At 45.4% G+C, this 25,632-nt stretch overlaps 1 protein-coding gene across 2 annotated transcripts in view; it reads right to left on the reverse strand.

The window, feature by feature from the left end:
- Window positions 1-23,839: 23,839 nt before the first annotated feature.
- Window positions 23,840-25,632, reverse strand: part of ABHD6 (abhydrolase domain containing 6, acylglycerol lipase) — a 44,621-nt gene continuing 42,828 nt past the window's right edge. For both annotated transcript variants that reach the window (XM_073351436.2, XM_073351438.2), the window contains exon 10: window positions 23,840-24,779. In XM_073351436.2, coding sequence (XP_073207537.1) covers window positions 24,603-24,779 — 177 coding nt within the window. In that variant the 3' untranslated portion in view covers window positions 23,840-24,602. The remainder of the gene's footprint in view (window positions 24,780-25,632) is intronic.

A 25,632-nucleotide genomic window follows, 5' to 3' on the forward strand; every position in this document is an offset into this window, starting at 1 on the left:
CTACTTGCTGAGAGTCAGAATTCAGAATAAGGCACCAAAGAGTCAGTAGCAAATACACAAGAACTGGGAGTGTTTGCTTCAGCACCAGCAGGCCAGAAATCTTAGGTTTTTGCACAGCAAGTTAATGATTTAACTCTCTTCATAGCTGACTTGCCAGTAAACATCCAAGTCTAGACATTTTATGAAATGAGAGACTATGACCTTGGGAGCTATCAGCTCTGAAGGATGGAAAAGGCCAGCTCATGGCATAGACTATGCAGCATATGTTGGACACTCGCTTTATCTTGTGATGGACAATATACAGCAGAACTTAACAAATATCCAAGCCTTCCCACCACTTACCAAAGAACGCAGCATGAAGTGTCCTATGAATTGCATGAAAATGGACTTGGCCAATAATCTAGATCTAGCTGATGATGCATTAATTGCTTCCTAACGTATTCTGAAGGTTCCAAGAGTAAGTGGAGCAAGTCAGCGTTGGACTAAAGAAACTAACTGTAGATTTGGAGTTGGCAGGTAAAATCCTGGCCTTGGGGAGTCCACAGGAATTGTACAGTAGACTTCCATGGGGTCAGGATTTCACCCAGAACATGGCCAAGGCTACAAATACTTCTGCTGAGTGCCAAACTTCCAGGAGTCAAACATGGGTCTTTTCAAATAATGGTTGTGTAACATCGTTTTACTCCAGCAGCTTATTTATTCATGGGGGCTGGTTTTGTTCTCTGCCCCTATTTGGGTCATTGATGGTACAGCTGAAGGACTCTGCCCTGGGGTTTGCAGTCAGCTGGGTTAGATCTTGCAGTGCTACAAAGGCACAATATTGGTCTCTAAGGTGCCACAAGTCCTCCCTTTTCTTTTTAACGATTCCTGTCACATTAACACTGAAGGCCCCAGTCTTTTAAAACTGATGAAATGCTGCCACCTGTCAGTGACAGCAGGAACTGACCACTTCTTGGATTCCACCTCAGAACATCTTCTTTGGGGTTTTAGGATGGAGCAGTTTGCTGTAAACAAGTTCTCTGCATTCACTCCACATTGCATTAACAATAAAAGGGGTGTATTCCCTTCCACAGAGTGTGTGCTACATTGATGGCAGAGCCTCTGTAGCTGTACCCGGAGGACGGAATTATTAATCGCAATTGGTAGGACATTACAACCCATAGTAGCAGCATGAGCAGATCTCTGATGAGGCTAGACACAGAGTTTTCAACCTGTGGTCTGCAGACCTCTGGGGGTCCGCAAACTATGTCTAAGCTTTCCAAAGGAGTCTGCACCTCCATTCAAAAAATTTTAAGGGTCCGCAAATGAAAAAAAGGTTGAAAACCACTGGGTTTGTCAGTCCAGAGCTGGCCTAAGATTAGATAGTTGGCACAAAGCTCAAGCTTTTAGCCTGAGGAGGAGCTGGAGGCATTGGCAGAAATTTGGGGGCATGGAGGGGTGTTGCTTCCCCAAACTCTATTTTGGTAGTGGGGGGGGGACAATTTAAAAGTTCAGCCACCCCCAAAACAGCTTGAGTCACTGCCCCCTCCCCAGGCAGGCTCCCCCCTTACCCACAGGCAACACATAACGGTTGATAGTGGGGGGTGGGGGGGACGGGACACGTGACCGTCCCATGCATCGCCTCTGGATCTACAGAGGTTTTCAAACATTCAGGAGAGGCGAGCAGTGATGTCGGGGCAGCATGAAACGGACAGCGATGGCTGGTCCCCTATCCCCCCAAATATAGAAGCCAAACTACGCCTAATGCCAGAGGGCAGTTCAGAGAGATTACTAGTTTGGTTCCCAGAATGAAGGGGCAGTGACTCTCCTCACCGGTTACTGCGATTTGGAGCTGCGAAGGAAAATCTCTGCTCCAATTCCTGACATCAACATGGTAACTCACGTCTGCAAGAGTTAGCGCTGTAATCATGTCGATAGGGGCCAGGCCAACACAACTGCCCACGGCTACAATCCCAAAGGGGAGGAAGCCAAAGCAGGTGGCAAACCCCTGCCCTGCTGCAGCACAGCACGCTTCTGGCTTGCAACACAGGTTGTTATGCAAAACAGGTAAAAAAAAACCATCTGAGCCCAGTTCATTTGCGGCCATCACCCTGGCCTAATTTTGTTCCTATTTAATTTTGTACTCTTATCTGTTACACAACTGGCTGGGATTCAAGGACACCCTACCGTAACAGCTCGGCATCTTCCACCCCCGCACACACTTCCCCAAACTCCAAACAGGCTTTTGAACTTTACTCTGGGTACAGGTCACTTGCCCAAAGACCTCCGTGTTTTATGATATCATCAGGCAAAAAATGTATGTTTATTTCCCAAGACGCAGCCCGATGTTATAGTTACCAGAAAGCATCCCCCACCAGATTTTCCATTCATAGCAGCACAAGCAGAAGCAGCTGGGAATGGAGCACATCCTATTCCCCATAAAAGTGGCTCTGTATCTGGCCATTTCCTGTTCTCACACCAATGGCAGGTTTACACACACTATAGCTCTGTTGTATATGTGCCTATGTTCTTTTGTGTCCAACCCTGCCCACACAAATGGAGAGAGAGGTCCCTACCTAGACTCAGTGCTGGGTGCAGCTGATGGTGCATTTCATTTATGCTCAACCTAAGAACGAGGTTTTCTTGGCAGAAAGTTAGGGCTCAAATGAAATATGATTTGCCTTTCTTTACACTAGCTCACTCATTGGCAATGCTGTCCCGTGGGAGAAAGCGTCGCACTGGAGAGAAACAATGGAACCCAGAAGAAATAAACTTTCCAGCTGGGCAAGGGAATAAGTCCAAGAAACCAGTTCCTCATGGGCCAGCCTGGAACTACAGACTGAATTGTGTCTTTATTACTTTACATGGAGAGCACAGGAGACCAAAGACACAGAAGAAACTCCTACACTAGCTGGAAATACCATCTTCCCTCTGCAGTTCTGTACATTCTGGCAAGGCCATCACAGGGCTTAGACAGCAAAACAGAAGAAGCTAAACCTCTTAAGCTGCTAAATGCTTCCCTTTACTCTTCAGCAGAAATATTTCAGGATTCTTCCCAGACCCAACTCGCACTGCTTAAAGTCTCCTAACTCATTCCTTCCTGAATGCCCCTAGGTAAGGCCTACTTAATGCAGCCAATATGACCCAACCATCCCTAGGCCTCTGAAATCAATTACAGTGCAGAGATGCATCCGATGAAGTGAGCTGTAGCTCACGAAAGCTCATGCTCAAATAAATTGGTTAGTCTCTAAGGTGCCACAAGTACTCCTTTTCTTAGTGCAGAGATAGGGAGCTAACAAGCAATCTAAAACTCAGGTGCCACTTCATGGTTCCTGGGGTCCCTCTCATACACAGCAAAAAACCGCATTGTACTAGCTATGAAACCTATACCTTTATCAGCACCTCCAGAGGGAAAAACCCTACAACGTACTTGAGATAAAACCCACCTCCAAGAGCACTAGCTCAGAACAGGGAGAAAGAAGTGTGATCGTGCGGGTGTGCTGACATCTAGAGCAGTGTATTAGGAACAGCTACAGACGCCAAGGATTCAGGGATTGCATCTTTCTTCCACAGGAAGTTTTGCTGGGGGTCTAACGGGGGCTTGTAAACTCTATTGAGGTCACTAAGAGAACAAAGCAAAGGTTTAATGCTGGAGAGCTCAGCCGAGTGAAACAGTGGTCAAACCTCCTTGGGGATTAGGGTTAGTCAGCATAGGAGCAGGCACAGCTCTCTGAAATGCCAAGCTATTATTGAGGCCCATGAATTTCTCATGTGAACACAATCTCTTTAGGGCTAGAGGAACTAGATAAAATATTCCAGACTTGGAAAGGGTGGACTCCCCAGCCAGCCTTGAAGACTCCTTGCCAACTTGAGGAGCCTTCTCCCCTGGACTGTCCTGGGAGGATGTCATTTTTCCCCAGGAGTGGAAAATGACCTGTAGAATGGTCCTCCATTTACTCCAACTAATGACCTGTAGAATGGTTCTTCATTTACTCCAACCCATGGCCCTCAATGGCATCACATCATAACCCCTCTCTGTGACAAAGCAATAGACATACCTCACAGAGCCTGTCAGCACACTGGCTGGGTAGCAAGAAAGCACGACTCTCTTCAAGAGCTGAGACCGCTGCCTCCCGTTCCCAGAATGACAACTTTGGCATCAGCATGGTGAAGAAAGTGCTGGTGTCTCGTTTTGACATATAACACGTTACCATAGGGCTGGTTTCTTGCCCTTCTCTGCTCCTCACAGCAGTTCTGCCCACTGCCCAGTTTAGCTCTGTCAACTGGGTACTTTCTCCAGCAATAAGGGGGAAAGCTTCATGGTGCCTCCTTCCTAACTGACTGTTTCCTAGAAATCTCCACTTCATCTGGGAGCTAACAGCCTGACACAGCCTTGACACTCTGCACTATTGATTTTGTTTTATTCAGCTGAGAGTTTGATCTGATTCACTGTTTAATCCACTGATTTCCAGCAAAGCAAGGGACATTCAAAGCACAGGGAGTTAGATGCTTTTCCTGTCAGGACTGCAAGCTGGCGGGGGGGGGACACATGCACTCTTCTAGGAAGGCCAGAATTTTGCTTCTGGTGTTGAAAAGCTTTCCCAGCTGGCTTCAAAGTATTAAAATAAAATAAATTCAGTGGCATTTCCTTGCCAAATGAGAGGGTATCAGTATGCACTTACTTTAAGCAAGGCTAGGCAGGAAATGAATATGTTTGACCACAGCAAACTTGGTAGGGAGCATGCCATTACTGGCCACAGTGGAAAGTGGCACCTCATCTTTCAGGGTTATAAAGCGCTGCTAAATTTAACTGGGAAGGAGGTTGGTATTAGGGGAAATATAACTAGGATGAAAGGAGAAATTGTATGCTGTGGTTTAGTATCATGAAAAAGGGCCTTGACTAATGAAATCCAACAATATCTGTGTTCTTCTGTATTTAGAATGCAAAGTCTTTGGGGATCATGGGTCCATGAGGTTGCAGGGCTCAGTGGTGCAATCCTGACACTAATTATCCCTGTTCTCAACCCATGGTGTGTACGCACTGAAGAGAGCCAAACCCAGTACTGTGGTGGCAATGCATGGGATCAGAATCTGTGTTCTAAGCCCGCCCCCTCCATGCTTGAGAGGGCTTGGAAGCAGCATGCCCTTTTCTTGGAGGCAGTGACCTCTCCTGTTCCCAGAGGGGTTTAGGGTGACCAGGCTGGAACATCCAACTGCCTTTCCAGCTTGGTCACCCTAAACCCCTCTGGTTTAAAATTCAAGTTTCTTGCCTGAAAATAATATGCAATGTGAAGGCCCTTAGGAACATGACCCATATGCAGAGTAAAGTTCAAAAGCCTGTTTAAAGCTGGGTGAAGGACTTGTATGGAAGTGGGAGACTGCGGCTGTTTGGGTTACGGTGCCAACTATGCAACAGATGAGAGGAACAACATTCAGCCAGAGGTGATGGCCCCACGTGCACTGGGATTAAAGTTTTACCCATTCTCATAGACTTATAGATATTAAGGTCAGAAGGGACCATTATGATCATCTAGTCTGACCTCCTGCACAATGCAAGCAACAGAATCTCACCCACCCACTCCTGCAATAAACCTCTCACCTATATCTGAGCTACTGAAGTCCTCAAATCGTGGTTTAAAGACTTCAAGGTGCAGAGAATCCTCCAGCAAGTGACCTGTGCCCCATGCTACAGAGGAAGGCGAAAAACCCCCAGGGCCTCTTCCAATCTGCCCTGGAGGAAAATTCCTTCCCGACCCCAAATGTGGCGATCAACTGAACCCCGAGCATGTGGGCAAGATTCACCAGCCAGATACCCAGGAAAGAATTCTCTGTAGTAACTCAGATCCCACCCCATCTAACATCCCATCACAGGCCATTGCGCCTATTTACCATGAATAGTTAAAGATCAATTAATTGCTAAAATCATGTTATCCCATCATATCATCTCCTCCATAAACTTATCGAGTTTAATCTTGAAGCCAGATAGGTCTTTTGCCCCCATTGCTTCCCTTGGAAGGCTATTCCAGAACTTCACTACTCTGATGGTTAGAAACCTTCATCTAATTTCAAGTCTAAACTTCCTGATGGCCAGTTTATATCCACTTGTTCTTGTGTCCACATTGGTATTGAGCTTAAATAATTCCTCTCCCTCTCCGGTATTTATCCCTCTGATATATTTATAGAGAGCAATCATATCTCCCCTCAATCTTCTTTTGGTTAGGCTAAACAAGCCAAGCTCCTTGAGTCTCCTTTCATAAGACAGGTTTTCCATTCCTCGGATCATCCTAGTAGCCCTTCTTTGTACCTGTTCCAGTTTGAATTCATCCTTCTTAAACATGGGAGACCAGAACTGCACACAGTATTCCAGATGAGGTCTCACCAGTGCCTTGTATAATGGTACTAAAACCTCCTTATCTCTACTAGAAATACCTCGCCTGATGCATCCCAAGACCGCATTAGCTTTTTTCACGGCCATATCACATTGGCGGCTCAAAGTCATCCTATGATCAACCAATACTCCAAGGTCCTTCTCCGTTACTTCTAATTGATGCATCCCCAGCTTATAACTACAATTCTTGTTATTAATCCCTAAATGCATGACCTTACACTTCTCACTATTAAATTTCATCCTATTACTATTACTTCAGTTTACAAGGTCATCCAGATCCTCCTGTATGATATCCCTGTCCTTCTCTAAATTGGCAATACCTCCCAGCTTTGTATCATCCGCAAACTTTATTAGCACATTCCATAAATATAAAGGGAAGGCTAACCACCTTTAAATCCCTCCTGGCCAGAGGAAAAAATCCTTTCACATGTAAAGGGTTAAGAAGCTAAAGATAACCTCGCTGGCACCTGACCAAAATGACCAATGAGGAGACAAGATACTTTCAAAGCTGGAGGGGTGGCGGGGGGGAGCGGGAAACAAAGGGTTCTCTCTGTCTGTGTGGTTTTTTTGCCCGGACCAGATCAGGAATGCAGGTTAGAACTCCTGTAAAGGGCTAATAAGCAATCTAGTTAGATATGAGTTAGATTCTGTTTTGTTTAAATGGCTGATAAAATAAGTTGTGCTGCATGGAATGTATATTCCTGTTTTTGTAACTTAAGGTTTTGCCTAGAGGGATTCTCTATGTTTTGAATCTGATTACCCTGTAAGGTATTTACCATCCTGATTTTACAGAGGTGATTCTTTTACTTTTCCTTCAATTAAAATTCTTCTTTTAAGAACCTGATTGCTTTTTCATTGTTCTTAAGATCCAAGGGTTTGGGTCTGTGTTCACCGATGCAAATTGGCAAGGATTTTTATCAAGCCTTCCCCAGGAAAGGGGGTGTAGGGTTTGGGAGGATTTTGTGGGGGGAAAGACATTTCTAAGCGGGCTCTTTCCCTGTTATATATTTGTTAGATGTTTGGTGGTGGCAGCGAAAGTCCAAGGGCAAAAGGTAAAATAGTTTGTACCTTGGGGAAGTTTTAACCTAAGCTGGTAAAAATAAGCTTAGGGGGTTTTTCATGCAGGTCCCCACATCTGTACCCTAGAGTTCAGAGTGGGGACGGCACCTTGACAGCACACTCCCACTTTTTGTGCCGAGGTCAGTAATAAAAAGATTAAATAAGATTGGTCCCAAAACTGATCCCTGAGGAACTCCACTGGAAACCCCCTCCAGTCTGACAGTTCACCTTTCAGTAGGACCCGCTGTAGTCTCTCCTTTAACCAATTCCTTATCTACCTTTCAATTTTCATATTGATCCCCATCTTTTCCAATTTAACTAATAATTCCCCATGTGGCACAGTATCAAATGCCTTACTGAAATCTAGGTAAATTAGATCCACTGCATTTCCTTTGTCTAAAAAATCTGTTACTTTCTCAAAGAAGGAGATCAGGTTGGTTTGGCACGATCTACCTTTTGTAGAACCATGTGTATTTTGTCCCATTTACCATTGACTTCAATGTCCTTAATTACTTTCTCCTTCAAAATTTTTTCCAAGACCTTGCATACTACAGATGTCAAACTAACAGGCCTGTAGTTACCCGGATCACTTTTTTTTCCTCTCTTAAAAATAGGAAATATGTTAGCCATTCTCCAGTCATATGGTACAACAGATTCATTAAAAATTCTTGCTAACGGGCTTGCAATTTCATGTGCCAATTCCTTTAATATTTTTGGATGAAGATTATCTGGGCCCCCCATTTAGTCCCATTAAGCTGTTTGAATTTCGCTTCTACCTCAGATATGGTAATATCTACCTTCATAGCCTCATTCCCATTTGTCATGCTACCATTATCCCTAAGATCCTCTTTAGCCTTATTAAAGACTGAAGCAAAGTATTTGTTTAGATATTGGGCCATGCCTAGATTATCCTTGACCTCCACTCCATCCTCAGTGTTTATCGGTCCCACTTCTTCTTTCTTTGTTTTCTTCTTATTTATATGGCTATAGAACCTTTTACTATCGGTTTTAATTCCCTTTGCAAGGTCCTTCTCACTTTATCCCTACACGTTCTGGCCTCAATACAGTAGCTTTCCTTGCTGATCCCTCCCATCTTCCACTCCCTGTATGCTTTCTGCTTTTTCTTAGTCCCCTCTCTGAGATTCTTGCTCATCCAGCTTGGTCTACAACTCCTGCCTATGAATCTTTCCCCCTTTCTTGGGATGCAGGCTTCAGATAGCTTCTGCAGCTTTGACTTGAAGTAATCCCAGGCCTCCTCTGCCTTTAGATCCATAAGTTCTTCAGACCAATCCACTTCCCTAACTCGTTTCCTTAATTTCTGAAAGTCAGCCCTTTTGAAATCAAAAACTCTAGTTGCAGATTTATTTCTGTTTATCCTTCCGTTCAGTTTGAACTGAATTAGCTCATGATCACTTGAACCAAGGTTATCCCCTACAACCATTTCTTCTATGAGGTCCTCACTACTCACCAAAACCAAATCTAAGATGGCATCCCCTCTAGTCAGTTCAGCAGCTACTTGATGAAGGAATCCATCAGCTATCGCATCTAGGAAGATCTGAGCCCTGTTATTATTACTAGCACTCATCCTCCAGTCTATATCTGGGAAGTTAAAGTCTCCCATGATCACGCAGTTTCTATTAGTATTTACTTCATTAAAAACATTAAAAAGAGCTCTATCCATATCCAAATTAGATCCCGGCGGTCTATAGCACACCCCAAGCACTATCCCAGGGGAGGCTCTAGTAGTCTTCTTCCCCAATGTGATTTTTGCCCAGACGGACTCTGTCTTATCCATTCCATCGCTTCTTATTTCTTTACATTCTACCTCATCCTTGATAGACAGTGCTACTCCACCACCTTTGCCTTTATTTCTGTCTTTCCTAAACAGCACATACCCTTCAATACCTGTAGTCCAGTCATGACGACTATTCCACCATGTTTCTGTTATCCCTATAGTATCTGGTTTCACTTCCTGCACCAGTAACTCTAGTTCCTCCATTTTGTTACCCAGGCTCCTCGCATTGGTGAACAAACATCTTAATTTTTGCTGTTTGGCCTCGCTCACATTCTGTACCCTATGAGGCACAGTCATTCTACCTCTAGTATCACCTATTAGACTGGTATCTACACTACCCTTCCTCCTTATGTCCATTCTCCTACCCACGGCTGTATCCTTTCTTACTTCGTTTTCTTCCCTCTCAATGCTAAAATCTGGCGTTGAGATTACCTGGACACCTCCCAACCATCTCCCCCAGATTCCTAGTTTAAAGCTCTCATTCGGTGTAATACGCAGTGTGCTGGCAGCTGGAAAGGGGCTGTGCAGCAGCAGGATGGGGGGTGGGGGTGGGTTGTCCCCTGCTTCCACTCCCTGCCCTTTGAGGATATAGCTGTGGGCAGTTGTGTTGGTCTGAGCTCCATGGACAAGGTTACAGAGCTAACGCTTGTGTGTGAAAGATACCACATTGCCTTCAGGAACTGGAGCAGACATTTCCCTTCCCCACTCTTAACTGCAGAGACTGGTGAGGAGGGGACGGGAAAGTCACTGTCCCTTCACTGTGAGAACCTAACCAGCAACCTTTCCCTCCTGCTCCCCTCCGGAGACTGAAAGGCCGATGGGCACAGAACTTTTTTTTTTTTTTTTTTAAACATCTGGCTCCATCCTAATACCCAAAAGCAGATTTTCTGAAGTAGGATCCAATATTGTGTCCACACCTGCAGAACCAGCAGGTGGCAGCCTTTCACTGATTTGAAGACCAGCTCTGATGCCACAGAAAGTTGCACAGCATTAGCACAAAAGCCAAGCTTTTTTTTTCTCCTTACCACCCACACACACAAACCCCACGGAGTCCGGCACTGGGCCTGTGTCCTTCAATGGTACCAACGTACCCAAATGGAGGCACAGAACAGAGCTGGCCACCATAAGCACAGGGGCTGTTCCTATTCAAGTCAACACAGACAAGTTTGAAAAGATTTCAACTCTGTCTAACGCTGGCCATCGAGCACCAGAGCAGCCATCGGCAGAGAAGGTTCTAAGGCAAAATGCTAACGTAACCCTTGGGGTGCTAGCGGTGTAGCTGCATTATAGGTAAAGGTAGAGAGACTCTACAGCCCAGCTGTCTCTTGTGCTAGTGATCTCATGAATGGGGAGGACAAGTTTTCAGAAGACCTACAGAGAGCCAAGAAAGTTCCACACAGGAGTAGAGAGTGCTGCTGTTGAAATGAAACCAAGCAGGTTTATAGCCATGTCACATGCTGTTTCTCTCTTCCCTCCTTGCTTTTTGGGGAGGCAGATGGGGAGGGGATGCTGACACATTACAGATGGATACTCCCCTTAGAACAAAGCACTCACCACCTGGGTGATATGCACCAAGTGCTGCATTGTAAGAGGATTCACACCTCCTCCTCCAGAAGAGACAGTCCCTATTCCCCCGGGGGGTGTAGAAGAACCCCTGCTTCCTGCTGTAGTTGGTCAACACAGAGTAAAGAGAAAGTAGTCTTGATACAGATACTCCTTGCTGGGAATGAAAATATGGTGGTCTCCTGCCAGTTAAGTTTACAAAGCATTTTACATTCAGCTTACCCTCATAGGGTTATATGATAGGGAATTGTATGGATTATGATCCCCACTTTACAGATGGAGTCAGAAAAATTAACTAACTTGTGCCAGGTAGGGTTGCCAACTTTCTAATTGCACAAAACCGAACACCCTAGCCCTGCCCCTTCCCTGAGTCCCCACCCCCTGCTTACTACATTCCCCCTCCCTTGGTTGCTCACTCTCCCCCACCCTCACTTACTTTCTCTGGGCTTGGGCAGGGACTTGGGATGCAGGAGGGGGCTCCAGGCTGGGGCCAAAGGATTCAGAGTGTGGTAGGGGGCTGTGGGTTGAGGCAGGGGGTTGGGGTGCAGGAGGGGGCGAGGGTTCTGGGGTGGTTGAAGAGTTCAGGGTGTGGGAGGGGACTCTGGACTGGGGCAGAGGGTTGGGGCGTGAAGGGGATGAGGGCTCTGGGCTGGGGGTGCAGGCTCTGAGGTGGGGCCAGGGATGAGGGATTTAGGGTGACCATGTGTCCAGTTTTCAACACCTCGGGGCTTACCTCAGGCGGCTCCAGGTCAGCAGTGCAGCGGGGCTAAGGCAGGCTGCCTGCCTGTCCTGACACCATGTTGCGCGTGCCCCAGAATTGGCCAGCAGATCTGACACCTAGTAGGCGGCGGGGGGGGAGGAGGCTCCACGCGCTGCTCTCGCCCACTGCAGGCACCGCACACCCCAGCTCCCACTGGCCGGAAACCGGCCAATGGGAATACGGAGCTGGTGCTCAGGATGGGGGCAGCACGTAGAGCCCTGTGGCCCCTCTGCCTAGGAGCCGGACCTGCTGACCACTTCTGGAGTGCAGGGCAGTGCCAAGACAGGTAGGGACTAGCCTGCCTTAGCACTGCAGCACTGCCGACCAGACCTTTAACGGGTCAGTCAGCAGTGCTGACTGGAGCCGCCAGGGTCCCTTTTCGACTGATGTTCCAGTCAAAAACCGACACCTGGTCACCCTAGCCCCAGGCCACGTGGGGAGGCCATGCCAGACCCAGGATGAGAACTCAGGAAACGTTGCTCCTAGCATCGTTCTCAGACCTTTGGACTTTGCTATCTCCTACAATAAACTGGAGTGAAGGGAGCCCAGCCAGCACTCTAGAGACAAGAAGGGGGAATGTTTTACCATCTAAGGTATTCATATGACTCCTAACACACCAGTAACTGAGCACCTGGCACCCTTTAACCTATTTCCCTCCCATCATCCTTGTGAGGTAAGTGAAGACCTATTGTCCCCATTTTATAGGCAGGGAACTGAGATCCACAGACTTGCCCAGTGTCTGTGGCAGAACAGCAAATTGAACCCAGGTCTCCTAAGTCCTAGGCTAGTGCCCTAACCACTGGACCACCCTTCCTTTTCCCATAGGCTCTTCCTTCCCCATTCCAAGCAAACTGGTTTTACAGCAACGTTTTCTTGTGAAAAAATACACTAGCACAAGAGAGGGCTCAGCTGTGCAGATTAATTTCTGCAGATGCCTTCCCCCCTCACCCCCACACACATATTCCATCTGAGGAGCAGCTCTAGCTGCAAGTGAACACACAGGTTGCTAGCCACAAATCATACAGAAGAGAGATCTCCACAATCCCTGTAAAAACGAGGAACACTGAGATACCTGCAGAATGTTTTTACCTTGTTGAGTTTTGTATTTGAGCCTGTCATGGGTAAAAGGCATATCAGCTAGTGGTAATGCTTGCACGTATTTTGCAAGTGCATTGGATGGGAGGGAGCCAGCTGTTTGTCTGAGGTGCAGTGGGCCCAGCCCTATCCCCTTTTACATGATCTCATCTGGTAACAAGATTAAAGGCTTTTGGGATTTAACAGGCAAGCTCTCAAGGCAGGGACTAGAAGTCAGCACTAGAGGCTTGTGGCTTCGTGGGGACAACAGCTCCGCATTTAGCACATTTTAAATGTAAAGTATTAGCTATATTAATTCTGGCAAGGAAATCATTCATGAACACCTCCCTCCGCAGGACGCAAGGGTGCTGTTGCTGCTTTGCCTGAGCTTTAGGAGATGCATTCTGCCAAGGTTATTAGAGAATGGGCGTCCAAGGGACCTTGGTCACCACTGTTATATTCCCTCCTAAATCCTCAACATCAATAAAAAAGCACTCACCTATTTAAGTCCCTACGTGGTCTCCGGATTACACATCTGTGAGCCTCAATTCATGAGCATCAGCAGTGGCCAGTTCTACTGATTTTGGGTCCCACAGCTCTTCTCCACTCTAAACTAGATAACTTGGTAATTCCCCTGCTCTTTATGTTCCACCATGTAACTTTAGAGCGCCTGGTAAGATACTAGTTTTGTTACATTATCATGTTGGGGTTTTGTTTGTTTTAAGTCCTTACTCTCCCCATTGTTTATTGGGTGCTTCATGGACCTGCCATCCCCTTGTTAGCTACGAGATTTTTGGGGAACAACAATTACGCCTTGGAGGACCATGAAGAGCAACTATAGCCAGCTACGTTGTTACTATTCATTGCTGATGTACTCTTTGTTTTGTTTTTAAACCTAATAAACCAAGAGGGAGGAATTTGATTTTCCTCACATTTCCAAGAAAAACTACTCTCAAATAACACCTAAGGCAGCAGAGAGGCACAACACCATATACACAATTGTCTGCAAGCTGGGAGCTAGACTCCACTATCCCACTCACGCGGAGGAGTGAGAAGTCCCATTGGTTTCCATGGGATTCCTTGCAGAGTCAGATAGCTTTACACACAGTGAAGAGTATCACAACCTGGCCATGTGACAGTGTGCTCCATCACAGAGGAAAAGAAGGCCGAAAGAGCACATGGAACCCACTGAATAAGATAACCCCAGTTCACCTCAGGTCTAATATGACACGAGAGAGGGCAGAACCTGCTGCAGCATACACACTGCCCAGCTGGTTTTCTCCAGCATCCTGCATACTGCAGGGCAGAGACAAAGACAGGGCTCAGCGTTACCTCGAGGAGGCACTTCTCGTAGGGGGAGGTTGCCTGTGGAGGCACAGGCACAACAGATCGCGCTCAGAGAAGCCATTTTGAATATTGTAAGGGATCTGGCAAGTGCTTCTGATTTATGAGCCCACACGCCACCACTCCTGGGCAGCACAGCAACACTACAGTCTTGTGATGTCCCTTAGCTGAAAGTAAGAGAATGAATGTAGGTTGGTGGTGGCTGTTTCCTATTGCTGTACCTTTCTTCTCCCCAGTTGTACTCCTCTTCCCCTCATCACAACAGTGCATGGTGCTGGAATCTCCTCAAGCCCTGTTGGTGACCACAGCTCAAGGGGGCATATTGTTTGCAGGCAGAGCTCTCACCTGTACCACATTATGAAGTATGAGTCATTGTTCAGCCTCCTGGACCCACCCCGCAGCTTCCCTGTGTTGCTCTGCTGCATGCTCAGGACGGCTCGCAGGGAGCAGAGAGAGGCCTGTGGAAGAAAGAGGAGAGCTGCCCAAGAGCCAAAAGTTGATTTCAGACAGGGGAAGGCTGAGGTGGGATGGGGCAGAGGGCTCAAAGCTGCAGCACCTAGAAGTCCCTGGATCCCAAGAGGGCAGTAGCAGAACCCCTAAGACAGGAAATGCTCAAAAAGCTCTAATTGTGGGGGGGAGCCTGAGCAGGGATCATCCTCTCATTCCTGCCAGTGCTCCATCAGAAGCCTGGGCAGGCACCCACTTCCCAAACCACCTACCAGAGCCCCCTTTCTCTTCCCCTGTTTGGACCTCAAATGACCAAGCTATGGAACACCTGTGTGCTGGTTACTTTGTGACCTACAGCAGCCTCTCCCCACATGGGAACACCCTGTGACAGGCCACAAGAAAGGTTTATTTGATTCACAGAGGAGGAAAATAGCCTTAAGAACAGATTTTACACCTAAAAAATATTATAACCTGTTACGTATGGAGCAGCATGCAGCAAAACATGGCTGTTCCCCATTTTGGTCACTTGTCACACATTTGATGGCTTGTGTCCCAGACCGGCAGGTTTGAAGGTTTCTTGGGGCCCAGGGGAGGGGCAGTATGGTGGAAGCATGGAAAGGTAGAGTAGGCTAACTGATAGAACCAAAGGGAGGCAGGCCCATGAGAGGTTGCTGCTGGGGGTCAGACTCCACAGGCCAGATTTTCTGAAGAGCTCAGCATACTGGGGTGCATGGTAGGTGCTGAGCACTTTGGCAAATCAGGCCCTTAGCTAGAGGCAAAAATGGGAACTGAGCTGTTTTCCGAGTTTGATTTCTAGTTGTGGGTGCTGAGCCTATAAAGGCCAGAGCAGAATTATATTCTTGGTGAAAGTGTTAAACATGACACTTCCAAGTTCTCCTGTTACTCATGTGCACAAAGCTAATTACATGCAAGGGGCAGCCTCAGTTTTAAACCTGGGTTTGACACTGACTCCCTCAGCAAATCACTTACTTCTCTGACAGCACTGACCCTGGTGGGGATAAGACCCACCGGCCCATGGTGAGGCGTTGACAATGGTGGTAGGAAATCACTCTGACGCTGAGAAGTGCCCTGTGAGCACTAATCAGAGCCAGCCTAAATATGCGGCACTTCCCAGCCAGCTCTAGTGCTTGTTATTATATGATTTCACAAACTGATCTCTGGCCTCGCACCTCCTTCTCAGATTTCATGCTTCTCCTCGCCTCCCCATCTCTCTTGGTTTTGTCGTTTGCTCCTTGGGTTGTTGCACTCCGCCAACAGGCTCCAATATTTCCCAGTTTTGTCTCTCTCACTTTTTTTGTGCGTAGTCTCCCTTCTTTTTCTGGGGTGGGGGGATGTGAGGCTCTACTAAGATACTTATCCCCACCTGCTTCCCCTTTTACTTCCCTGATGGGCAAGGACAGTTCAGTAACCTCCTGCTGAAATCCCTGCCATCTCCTCTGTGAGGTCCTAGGCTTGCTACTCTCCACTACAGCCTCCAGGTGGAGCTCTTTCCCACTAAATGCATTTTATAACTATGACTAAAAGTAGAAATGTTGCTCTATAAAAAAACCACACACACCAAGTTAACCGCTCAAGGTAGCATACAGCACTCCAGTGATGAATCCTTGCTGAGGCTCTGGGCTGTGGTTCTCCATAGGGACAAGGGCTGGAGGAAGGAATCTCTCTTGCCCCAGGCCATGGAACTGTGCCCTCAGGACATGAGCTATCGGGGTTTCACATACGACACCTCTCATCAGACAAAATGGCCTATCCTCAGCTAAAGCCTCCCCTATGCAACAATTGCTCCCCCCCACCTGGACTGGTGCTCCAGGACACACAGGGAGAGTGGACCCTCTGGACTTCTCCAAGTCCTGTCCACCCACTCCAGAGCAGAACAGTTCCCCTTTGGTCAGGCAGGGCCTACCTCACCAGAGCAGGGTTTGCCCCTTAGACAAGTGTAACAAGCAATTTTATTTATGCCATTGGGGTTTCCTCGTTCAAATGGGTTGCAAAGCACAATGGTAACAATCTGCAGCTTGTAAGATGTTTAGACCCAAGACAAATCTGAGACCAAGATCTAGGGACAATTATACAAATTCTCTCCATTTATGATTTCATGGCACAATAGGAGAGAATTTAGCTTCTACTATGGCCTCTCCTATTGGGATTTTTATGCCACAGTGGTTTATCATTATTAATCATGTTTATTACATTGGAGTCTAAGGACCAACAGAAGGGCCCTATTGTGCTAGGTACTGTACACACACAGAGTTGTAGATGGTCCCTGCCCAAAGACCTTACCATCTACACAGACCAGACACTGATAGGGGAAGAGGTAGAACATGCAAGCAGAGTGAACGTAATGGCAGCAAATGTCGTGTTAGTTCCATAATTTTCTAGGGGAGAAGGGTTTTAATTAATTATCATCAAAATGGAAAGAAAAGGGAAGAGGGTTGAAGGTGACAGGTCAGAGGAGAAGATAAGAGGGACAGGTGTGGAGTGATGCTAAGGGGAAGAGACTGTAAGGGAGAGGCAGCGTTGGAGCTAAAAAACAGCCATTCAGGGCAGAACAAGGCCAGTCAGAACTGTAGAAAGGTTTTCAATGCACCCGTTCAAAGCCCAAGCTCTCAGCCTTGAGGGGATTTTTAAGATGTTGTATCTATTACCTGTTTTTCAGGGATGGAGCTGACAAGGAGAGAATATCAAACACAAAGACCATCATGCTGAGACCAATTTATTGAGAGGGGGGAGGGAGCCATCCATAAAAGCAAGGTGTGATGGGGCACACCCCCATACCAATCAGGAGAAGGCAAGGAGCTCCTCCTGGGGGCTCAGTCCCTACCAGAGACGCCTGCAACTGGAGAAGCAGGCTTCATAAGGGAAGCTGCCGTGCATTGGAAGGCACTGAGTCTTCTTGCAGAGCAGCTGAGAGGGGAAACTGCTGACAAGCCTCTGCTGCCCACAAAGACTTCCGAAAAGACCTTTGAAAGGGGCAAGAGTGCTGCAGCTGCCTCAGTGTGACCCCTGAGAAAGGCCCTGACTATCACACAAGGACACATTACATTGAAGGTGTATAGCACCTGTACCTAATCCCCTTCCATTACCCAATTTTCCTTACATGTTGCTGCACCCCCTACAGCTGCCTGTGGCCAAGACAAAGCTTGCTATGCACATGAACATTTCTGCAAAGGGAAGAATGGAGAACACTTGGTTTGATAATTGGATCGGAAAAGCAAATGCACAGAAACTTCACCCCAAGTCCTTTGCTTTACATAAGCACCAAGGGGGGCTGTAGAGAAGGAGGGACATCAGTGGATCTGTCCCATAGAGGTACCTGTCCCATCCCAGCATGCCACTCAGAATCTCTGTCAGGTTATGGTGAAGGAGAGGCCAGGGGAGCTGGGGTTACACAGATCCAGTGACCATTCCACACCACACAACTAGCACAGAGGCTACAGCTGCTGTTCTAGAGAATAGACTGGCGTAGCAAATGCTCGGCGTTGGAGGCTATGCTGTGTCCCTGGCCTGATGTGTGGGTGGGGGTGCATTTCACCTCCACGAATCCTGCTGTCAAGGTTCCTCCCCCACTCTGAACTCTAGGGTACAGATGTGGGGACCTGCATGAAAAACCTCCTAAGCTTATCTTTACCAGCTTAGGTCAAAACTTCCTCAAGGTACAAAATATTACACCTTGGACTGGCCGCTACCACCACCAAACTAATACTGGTTACTGGGCAAGAGCTGTTTGGACGCGTCCTTCCCCCCAAAATACTTCCCAAAACCTTGCACCCCACTTCCTGGACAAGGTTTGGTAAAAAGCCTCACCAATTTGCCTAGGTGACTACAGACCCAGACCCTTGGATCTTAAGAACAATGAACAATCCTCCCAACACTTGCACCCCCCCTTTCCTGGGAAATGTTGGATAAAAAGCCTCACCAATTTGCATAGGTGACCACAGACCCAAACCCTTGGATCTGAGAACAATGAAAAAGCATTCAGTGTTTTACAAGAAGACTTTTAATAAAAAATAGAAGTAAATAGAAATAAAGAAATCCCCCCTGTAAAATCAGGATGGTAGATATCTTACAGGGTAATTAGATTCAAAAACATAGAGAACCCCTCTAGGCAAAACCTTAAGTTACAAAAAAGATACACAGACAGAAATAGTTATTCTATTCAGCACAATTCTTTTCTCAGCCATTTAAAGAAATCATAATCTAACACGTACCTAGCTAGATTACTTACTAAAAGTTCTAAGACTCCATTCCTGTTCTGTCCCTGGCCAAGACGACTACAGACAGACACAGACCCTTTGTTTCTCTCCCTCCTCCCAGCTTTTGAAAGTATCTTGTCTCCTCATTGGTCATTTTGATCAGGTGCCAGCAAGGTTACCTTTAGCTTCTTAACCCTTTACCGGTGAGAGGAGCTTTCCCCTGGCCAGGAGGGATTTCAAAGGGGTTTACCCTTCCCTTTATATTTATGACACCTGCCTAGCCACCTTCATGCCAGTTCATTTAATTTCATCCTGAGTATACCCTGCAATAAAACTCAGCTATTTATATCTATCCAGAGTAGCACAGGTGGACATACATGTATATAAAATCCATTCTACAAATCTTTTATTCTGTATGCAGCTCTAAAAACACATAAATTCAACCCCAGAAGCAGAGATTCAAATGGACACTGCGTGCTGCATGCTCTGCTTCTCAAGCTATGGTCCATGGAGCCCCAGTGGGTAGCTGAGTTAAGTATTTTGAGGCCAAAGAAGTGGGGTCCATAAGTGAGTGCATCCTTGCTGAAGTGGTTACAGCCTGAGAACACAGGAATGTATGAAAAAGAAATGATTAAATCCATCACAGAACAGCAGGGAATAAGTGCCTTGGAGCTGCACTCAAAATTAATCATAGATCAGGAGTGACGTCACCTTTAAATAAACTGCACAAGACTAGACCAATGGATTTTTATTACTTAAAACAGCAACATTCTTAAATTTGTAATCTGAACTCCCTGCATTAGACCAGTCCCCCATGAAGAAGCCAGGAGTTTAGCCAACTTCCCATTAAACACTTTGAGTAAGTGTATGTTTTCCAGAGTTGCATCCACAGCCACTTCAATCTCTTAATGCTGCAGCCCAAGTTTAAGTCAATTTTAGATATTTCAATAATGAAAGCTCAATCACATGAGTAAACATTTTGTAAAACAAGAACTGCATTCAACCAACGCACATCAAGATGCCTGTTAAACAGTAGGACCAACAAATACAATTTAACTTCAGTTTAGGTCTACACATTGTTACAGATCACTATGGCAGAACACCTAGATGAGGGATGCTGCTAAGACACAGATCTCGTGGTACCTCAGCCCACTGCTCTTGAACAATGGTGATGCCTGGGTCACCTTCCAGATTTCATCATTTGCCAATCCTAGGTTTTCTTGTGTGTGAAAATGAAATGCTTTCTGCAGATTTTTCTGGGCTGGGTCTGAAGATCAGCTACTTTGAAGCTAGTTGATCTTCTCATTGCAACAGCGAGGTTTATCGATATTTAGCAGCCTCTGACTGAACTTCTTTGAAATGCCATGGTTACTATTTAATTTTTGGAAGAAAATGGTCTGCTATTAAATAGATGATCTGCTAGGACAGTGGTTCTCAAATTACAGCCCTTACAAGGGGTCTGTGGACTTCCCTGAGAACTAAGGAGTAGGGGAATGGAGTGCTGGGAAAGAAGACAGGATCAAGGGGAGGATCTCATTCCAATAAAGCAACCCGAAGAAAGAAAAGGATGGAGAATCAGACCATTCATGCCAGATTGCTGCAAATGCTTCCAGTTTATCATGTATTTGAATCTCAGGCTACAGTGAATCAGGTATTTAGCCTACTCTAGAAGTTTGATGGGTGGGTCTTACACCTGAGTTGTCATACCAACACCCTTAAATCAATGTATCTATCAGTCATCAAATGTCCACTAAGGGGAGATCAGTAATGACAGATCTTTAAGGCCCAAATCCACAAAAGGGATTTAGGCATTGTGATGCTGAGCACTGCAACACCTAATTTTTACGCACCTGTCATAAATATAAAGGGAAGGGTAACCACCTTTAAATCCCTCCAGGCCAGAGGAAAAACCCTTTCACCTGTAAAGCGTTAAGAAGCTAGGATAACCTCGCTGGCACCTGACCAAAATGACCAATGAGGAGACAAGATACTTTCAAAGCTGGGGGGCGGGCTGGCTGGCTGTGTAATTCTTTTGTCAGGAACAGATCAGGAATACAGCTCAGAACTCCTGTAAAAAGTTAGTAAGTAATCTAGCTAGAAAGGCGTTAGATTTCCTTTTGTTTAATGGCTGGCAAAATAGGTTGTGCTGAATGGAATGTATATTCCTGTTTTTGTGTCTTTTTGTAACTTAAGGTTTTGCCTAGAGGGATTCTCTATGTTTTGAATCTGATTACCCTGTAAGGTATTTACCATCCTGATTTTACAGAGATGATTCTTTTTCTTTAATAAAAATTCTTCTTTTAAGAACCTGATTGTTTTTCATTGTTCTTAAGATCCAAGGGTTTGGGTCTGTGTTCACCTGTACAAATTGGTGAGAATTGTTATCAAGCCTTCCCCAGGAATGGTGGTGTAGGGCTTGGGGGGCTATTTTGTGGGAAGATGTCTCCAAGTGGGCTCTTTCCCTGTTCTTTGTTTAACATGCTTGGTGGTGGCAGCATAGGGTTCAAGGACAAGGCAAAGTTTGTACCTTGAGGAAGTTTTTAACCTAAGCTGGTAAGAAAAAGCTTAGGTGGTCTTTCATGCAGGTCCCCACATCTGTACCCTAGAGTTCAGAGTGGGGAAGGAACCTTGACAGCACCTAATAAAAAAAAAACCACAGGAACATCACTGCGATCCACAAAGCCCAAGTTATGTGCCTGCGCTCCCTATACAACAAACAGGGAGGGAGAGGTGCCTTGGACTGTAATCCACAAAATCCAGCATGCTAGGAACGGAGCTGCCTAAACAAGCACATGGGAGCTGCTGATGAGAGGGGTGTATCCTAAACCTCACCCCTCTTCTGCAGGGAGGCACCTAACTCTGCTAGCAGTCCCTGAACTGAGGGAAGACAGGTGATCCTGCCTAAATCATAGGTAGGACCCAATCTGGTAGGTGTGCTCAGAGACTGCCTGATTCCACAAAGTGACACCAACCTTCCTTATAACCTTTAGCTGAGGGTTAATACACTCACCTGGGATGTGGGAGACCACTGGTTCAAGTTCCCCTTCTACCGGGGAGGAAAAGGGATTTGAACAGGGATCTGTTACTTCTCAGGGGAGCACCCTATTTGTGGGCCTATAGAGTCATTCTCTCTCTGGCCCAATTTAACTGAATAACTAAATCGTAAGTGGAAGAACTTTAATAGAAAAGATTGAGAGAGCCCCACATCAAAATATTCCATTGCCTAGTGGTTAGAGCATTCAACTGAGAAAAGTGGCAGATATCTGTTCAAATCCCTTCTCTTCATCACACAGAGGGGGGACTTGACTGAGGAGTCTCCCACAGACTGGGGAGGCGCTCTAACCACAAGGCTAAAGGTTATAAAGGAGGTCCCTCCACCCCCAGCTGTTTTCTGGAGCAAGGCAACTCTGAACATGCCTACAGGAGTGGGCCACACACACAGTTTAAGCAGAAGAGTGCCTGCCTTTCCCTCCACATCCCCCATTCATGGATTGCTCTGCAGCTGAGGCAGGAGATAGGTGCCTACAGAGAGGCAGCAGGGTCCATGCTCAGAAGCAGGAACACAGGCATCTAGGGAACATTTGTAGCAAAAACTTGGGCACCAAGTGAGTTTAGGTGCCTACAACATTAGGCTGCAGCACAGTTGGGAGTTTTGTGGATTGTAGTGGTGTGGCTCCCACCCTAAGCAATTACCTATCCCTGCTAAGGTCTAATGACATATTAAAATCCCCACACTATTACCTACATCTTTTATGTAAATGGAGGGCCAGCAATATTGGACACTAATTCATTTAAAATTCTGAATGTGTCTCAGTTAGAAACCTATGCACCTGATCTGCCATTTGAAATCAGATTTTACCTCAAGCTTTTTAGGACCAAATCCTGTTCCCATTTTGAATGCAATGGCAAAACTCCACTGACTTTAAAGAAAGCAGAATTTTGCCCTCACTGCCACCTTTATGTCTCTTGGTGCTCTGAAGTAATCATCACTGCAATGTGGCTTTAATAACCCAGAATTCACAGAAATTTCAGAATCAACCAAAATACCCACCCCTTCGATGGCCACCACTATCTCCCTCCCCGCAATGAAAAATTCATGCATGAAGCACTCTGTAAATTACTAGATTTTAATAGTAATTTAAGTCCTTTGCATATTCTGGAAACCATGTGAATATCTAACAACGTTTTTTCCAGCTTTCCACAAATAAAATTGTCAGCCCCTTTGTCTGTATTTATTCCTGGAGTAGAAACAATGACCAAGCAATTAATCTAACAGCATGTTTCTAATTTTTCTAAAATAAGAATGAAGATTTTTCTCTTTAAACAAAAAACAGACTAGCAACGGGTTTCAAATACATATACAGATCATAGTACATTGGAAAAGGAGCTCGAAAGGTGGCTCTTAGAAATGCAGGCTTAAATAGAAATATACAGTCTACAAGAATCTTCACAATTTAGAAAAAATGTCAAACATTGATGTCCAAGTAAGGAGTCCAAAGGGACTGAGTGGTGGTAGCTGTTCAATGATGTCATCCCACACACTTTCAAGGAGACAGTGCCCTTTTTAGCTTTCGACTAAATACAAACAATGCCTGAGACCAAGGAGCAGATTTTCATCAGTGCTGCAGCATGAACTGCTGCATAGCTTGAATGCATGCACAGCAGCTGATTTTGAAGATACGCAGGGATATGAGCTGCATAGTTCTGGGGGTGAGGAGGTCCAGAATCAGTCTCTACATATCATAAAAGGTGCATCACAGATAACAAAACTTAATTAGTCTGGCTCTTTTTTGATATAATTTCATTTAGATGAAAGTTACGACTATAAATTTAATTACACATACAAATCAAAAGGAAACACTACTACTTTTTACAATGCATTCCATTGGCACTTATAATACATCTGCTAACAATTCATATTGTAAAAGGTATAGGAAATACACAAACCTGTATAGCATCTAACCAATATTATTACACTTATCTCATTAAGCTTACATCTGATACACTTGTTTTCAATTACATTACCAATCACAGAATTCACAGAATTCATTAAGAAACTCATTATTTACATCAAAATATTCAGCAACACAATATAAACAGAAAAGAGCTAAGAGCTCACACCCTTGTGTTAACCTGAATTTGTTCGTTCACTCATCTATCTACAGTATTATTGCTTAATCAGGCCCCAAACCTAAAAGAATAAATGGCTCCAGGAGTTTTTCTTCACTTGTTTTAATAACTATCTTGAAGCTGCTCTCCATATTTGAGTGGTTATATACATGGGCTTAACATCAAAAGAAAGTATCCCCCTTTAAGCAAAGCCAGATTGTACAAAAATCTCAATATTCTAAACTGTTAAGGCAGTATATATACACAGGAGCTGTTCAGGGAGTAAAAACCCATCCCCAGTAAGTGTTAACATTCTGGACATACAGCAGTTTTCCTTTTGCGCACTAAGTTGTATGTGTTGCCTTCATTTTCTGCATAAATCATAAATTAATGAGTTATATCAACCGCATTTCAGCAAATGCCTGGAACATCAGAATTCTTTTATAACAATTTATCATGCAACTTAACAGATTCTAAGTAGCAGAAATACCTTAAATCTCAGTCTATGAAGTTTTCCCTCTTCCCTTATTCCTTCTTCCATATTCTAACAATGTCTAACACCTATGTTTCAATAAGTTTTACATTAAATACAATCACATATCATGGGCTGCATAAACCCCGAGTTCTCAGTACATTCCATGGCTAGAATTTTCTGATTTTCTAGTTTTATATTTAAAAAATGGAGATTGCTCAATGGATACCTTAGGTCACTGTGTGGTATTAGCGTTACAGTTTTACATATCAACGATTCTGGTTTCCTCAGGGACTCTGGCACATTCGCCATGTTTTGTACAAGATCCCTGAGAACTTATCACAGCATGAGTAATTCACAACTCAAAACATGTTCAAGTGCTTGACTCTACATGAAGTTCAAGCTAGTTTCTTATTGTTCTCTGTGTTGTGCACCAATGCCAAAAATTCCAACACAAGCTTTGCCGTTTTCCTGGGCCGCTCCACTACCACAGAGTGTCCACAGTTTTCCAAAATATGTACCTGACAGTCAGAAATAGATTTTGCTAGAACATCTGCTCCAGAAACATCCAGAACCTGAATGAGAAAAAAAGTAGTAAGTACCAAAGAAAAAGTCTCAGAGTCCAAACAAAGTTTTTATTGGCTGTTCCATGACCCTGTTTGAACCATCTCTTGGGTATTTTGATATCAAAGTGGGATACTAAGTTACTATGGAATGCATTTGTTTCCCACATCAGATTCTTCAGGAATAGCTCATTGTTGTCCAGGCGTCTCCGCTGGCCCTCCTGCACTGTGTACAAGCTGTGCCTGGTAGTGGGAATAATTCAGGCACTGACCACATGCAACAGAATCCTACTGGTTACAATTTAGGTACTCTCTGTGCATGTCTGTGCACACGCATGCGTGTAAGTGGGTAAATCATACACTTCTACCCCCTGTAGCACAGCTTTATAAACGAAGTGCTAACATGGTTTGCAGACCAACAAAAAACAACAATCCTTGTTCATACTGATCCGGGAAACCATTCTAGAACCCTAATAGCAACTACCGAGTATAACAAGCACTGTGGCTAGCAGAGTTCTGCTCCCAGTGTGAACTAAGTCTGACTGTTCCCATCACTTACCCAGTTCCACTGACAATGTTTACCATAGATGTCTCTCCAGTCCAAATGCAAGTCCCTACTTTTATTTCCATTTCATCTGAATTTCCCTATCACTTAACATGATCTATGAGCATAGGAGAGGATTTAAACAGACAAGGGTTCTCTCTGGCTCCCCTGCCTGGTTTTGAGGTCTTGTGGCAACTCAGGCTACTCTACAGCAGCCTCAGCCACAGTTTGAGCCCTGCTTCCCTCTTAGTTGTTATCAGCAAGGGCTCCAGAAGCACTTTCTCCCACCAATGCTGATAGCACCTCTCCCATCAGCAGAGG

The sequence above is a fragment of the Lepidochelys kempii genome, chromosome 7 (genome assembly GCF_965140285.1).
Source record: "Lepidochelys kempii isolate rLepKem1 chromosome 7, rLepKem1.hap1, whole genome shotgun sequence".
Lineage (NCBI taxonomy): Eukaryota > Metazoa > Chordata > Testudines > Cheloniidae > Lepidochelys > Lepidochelys kempii.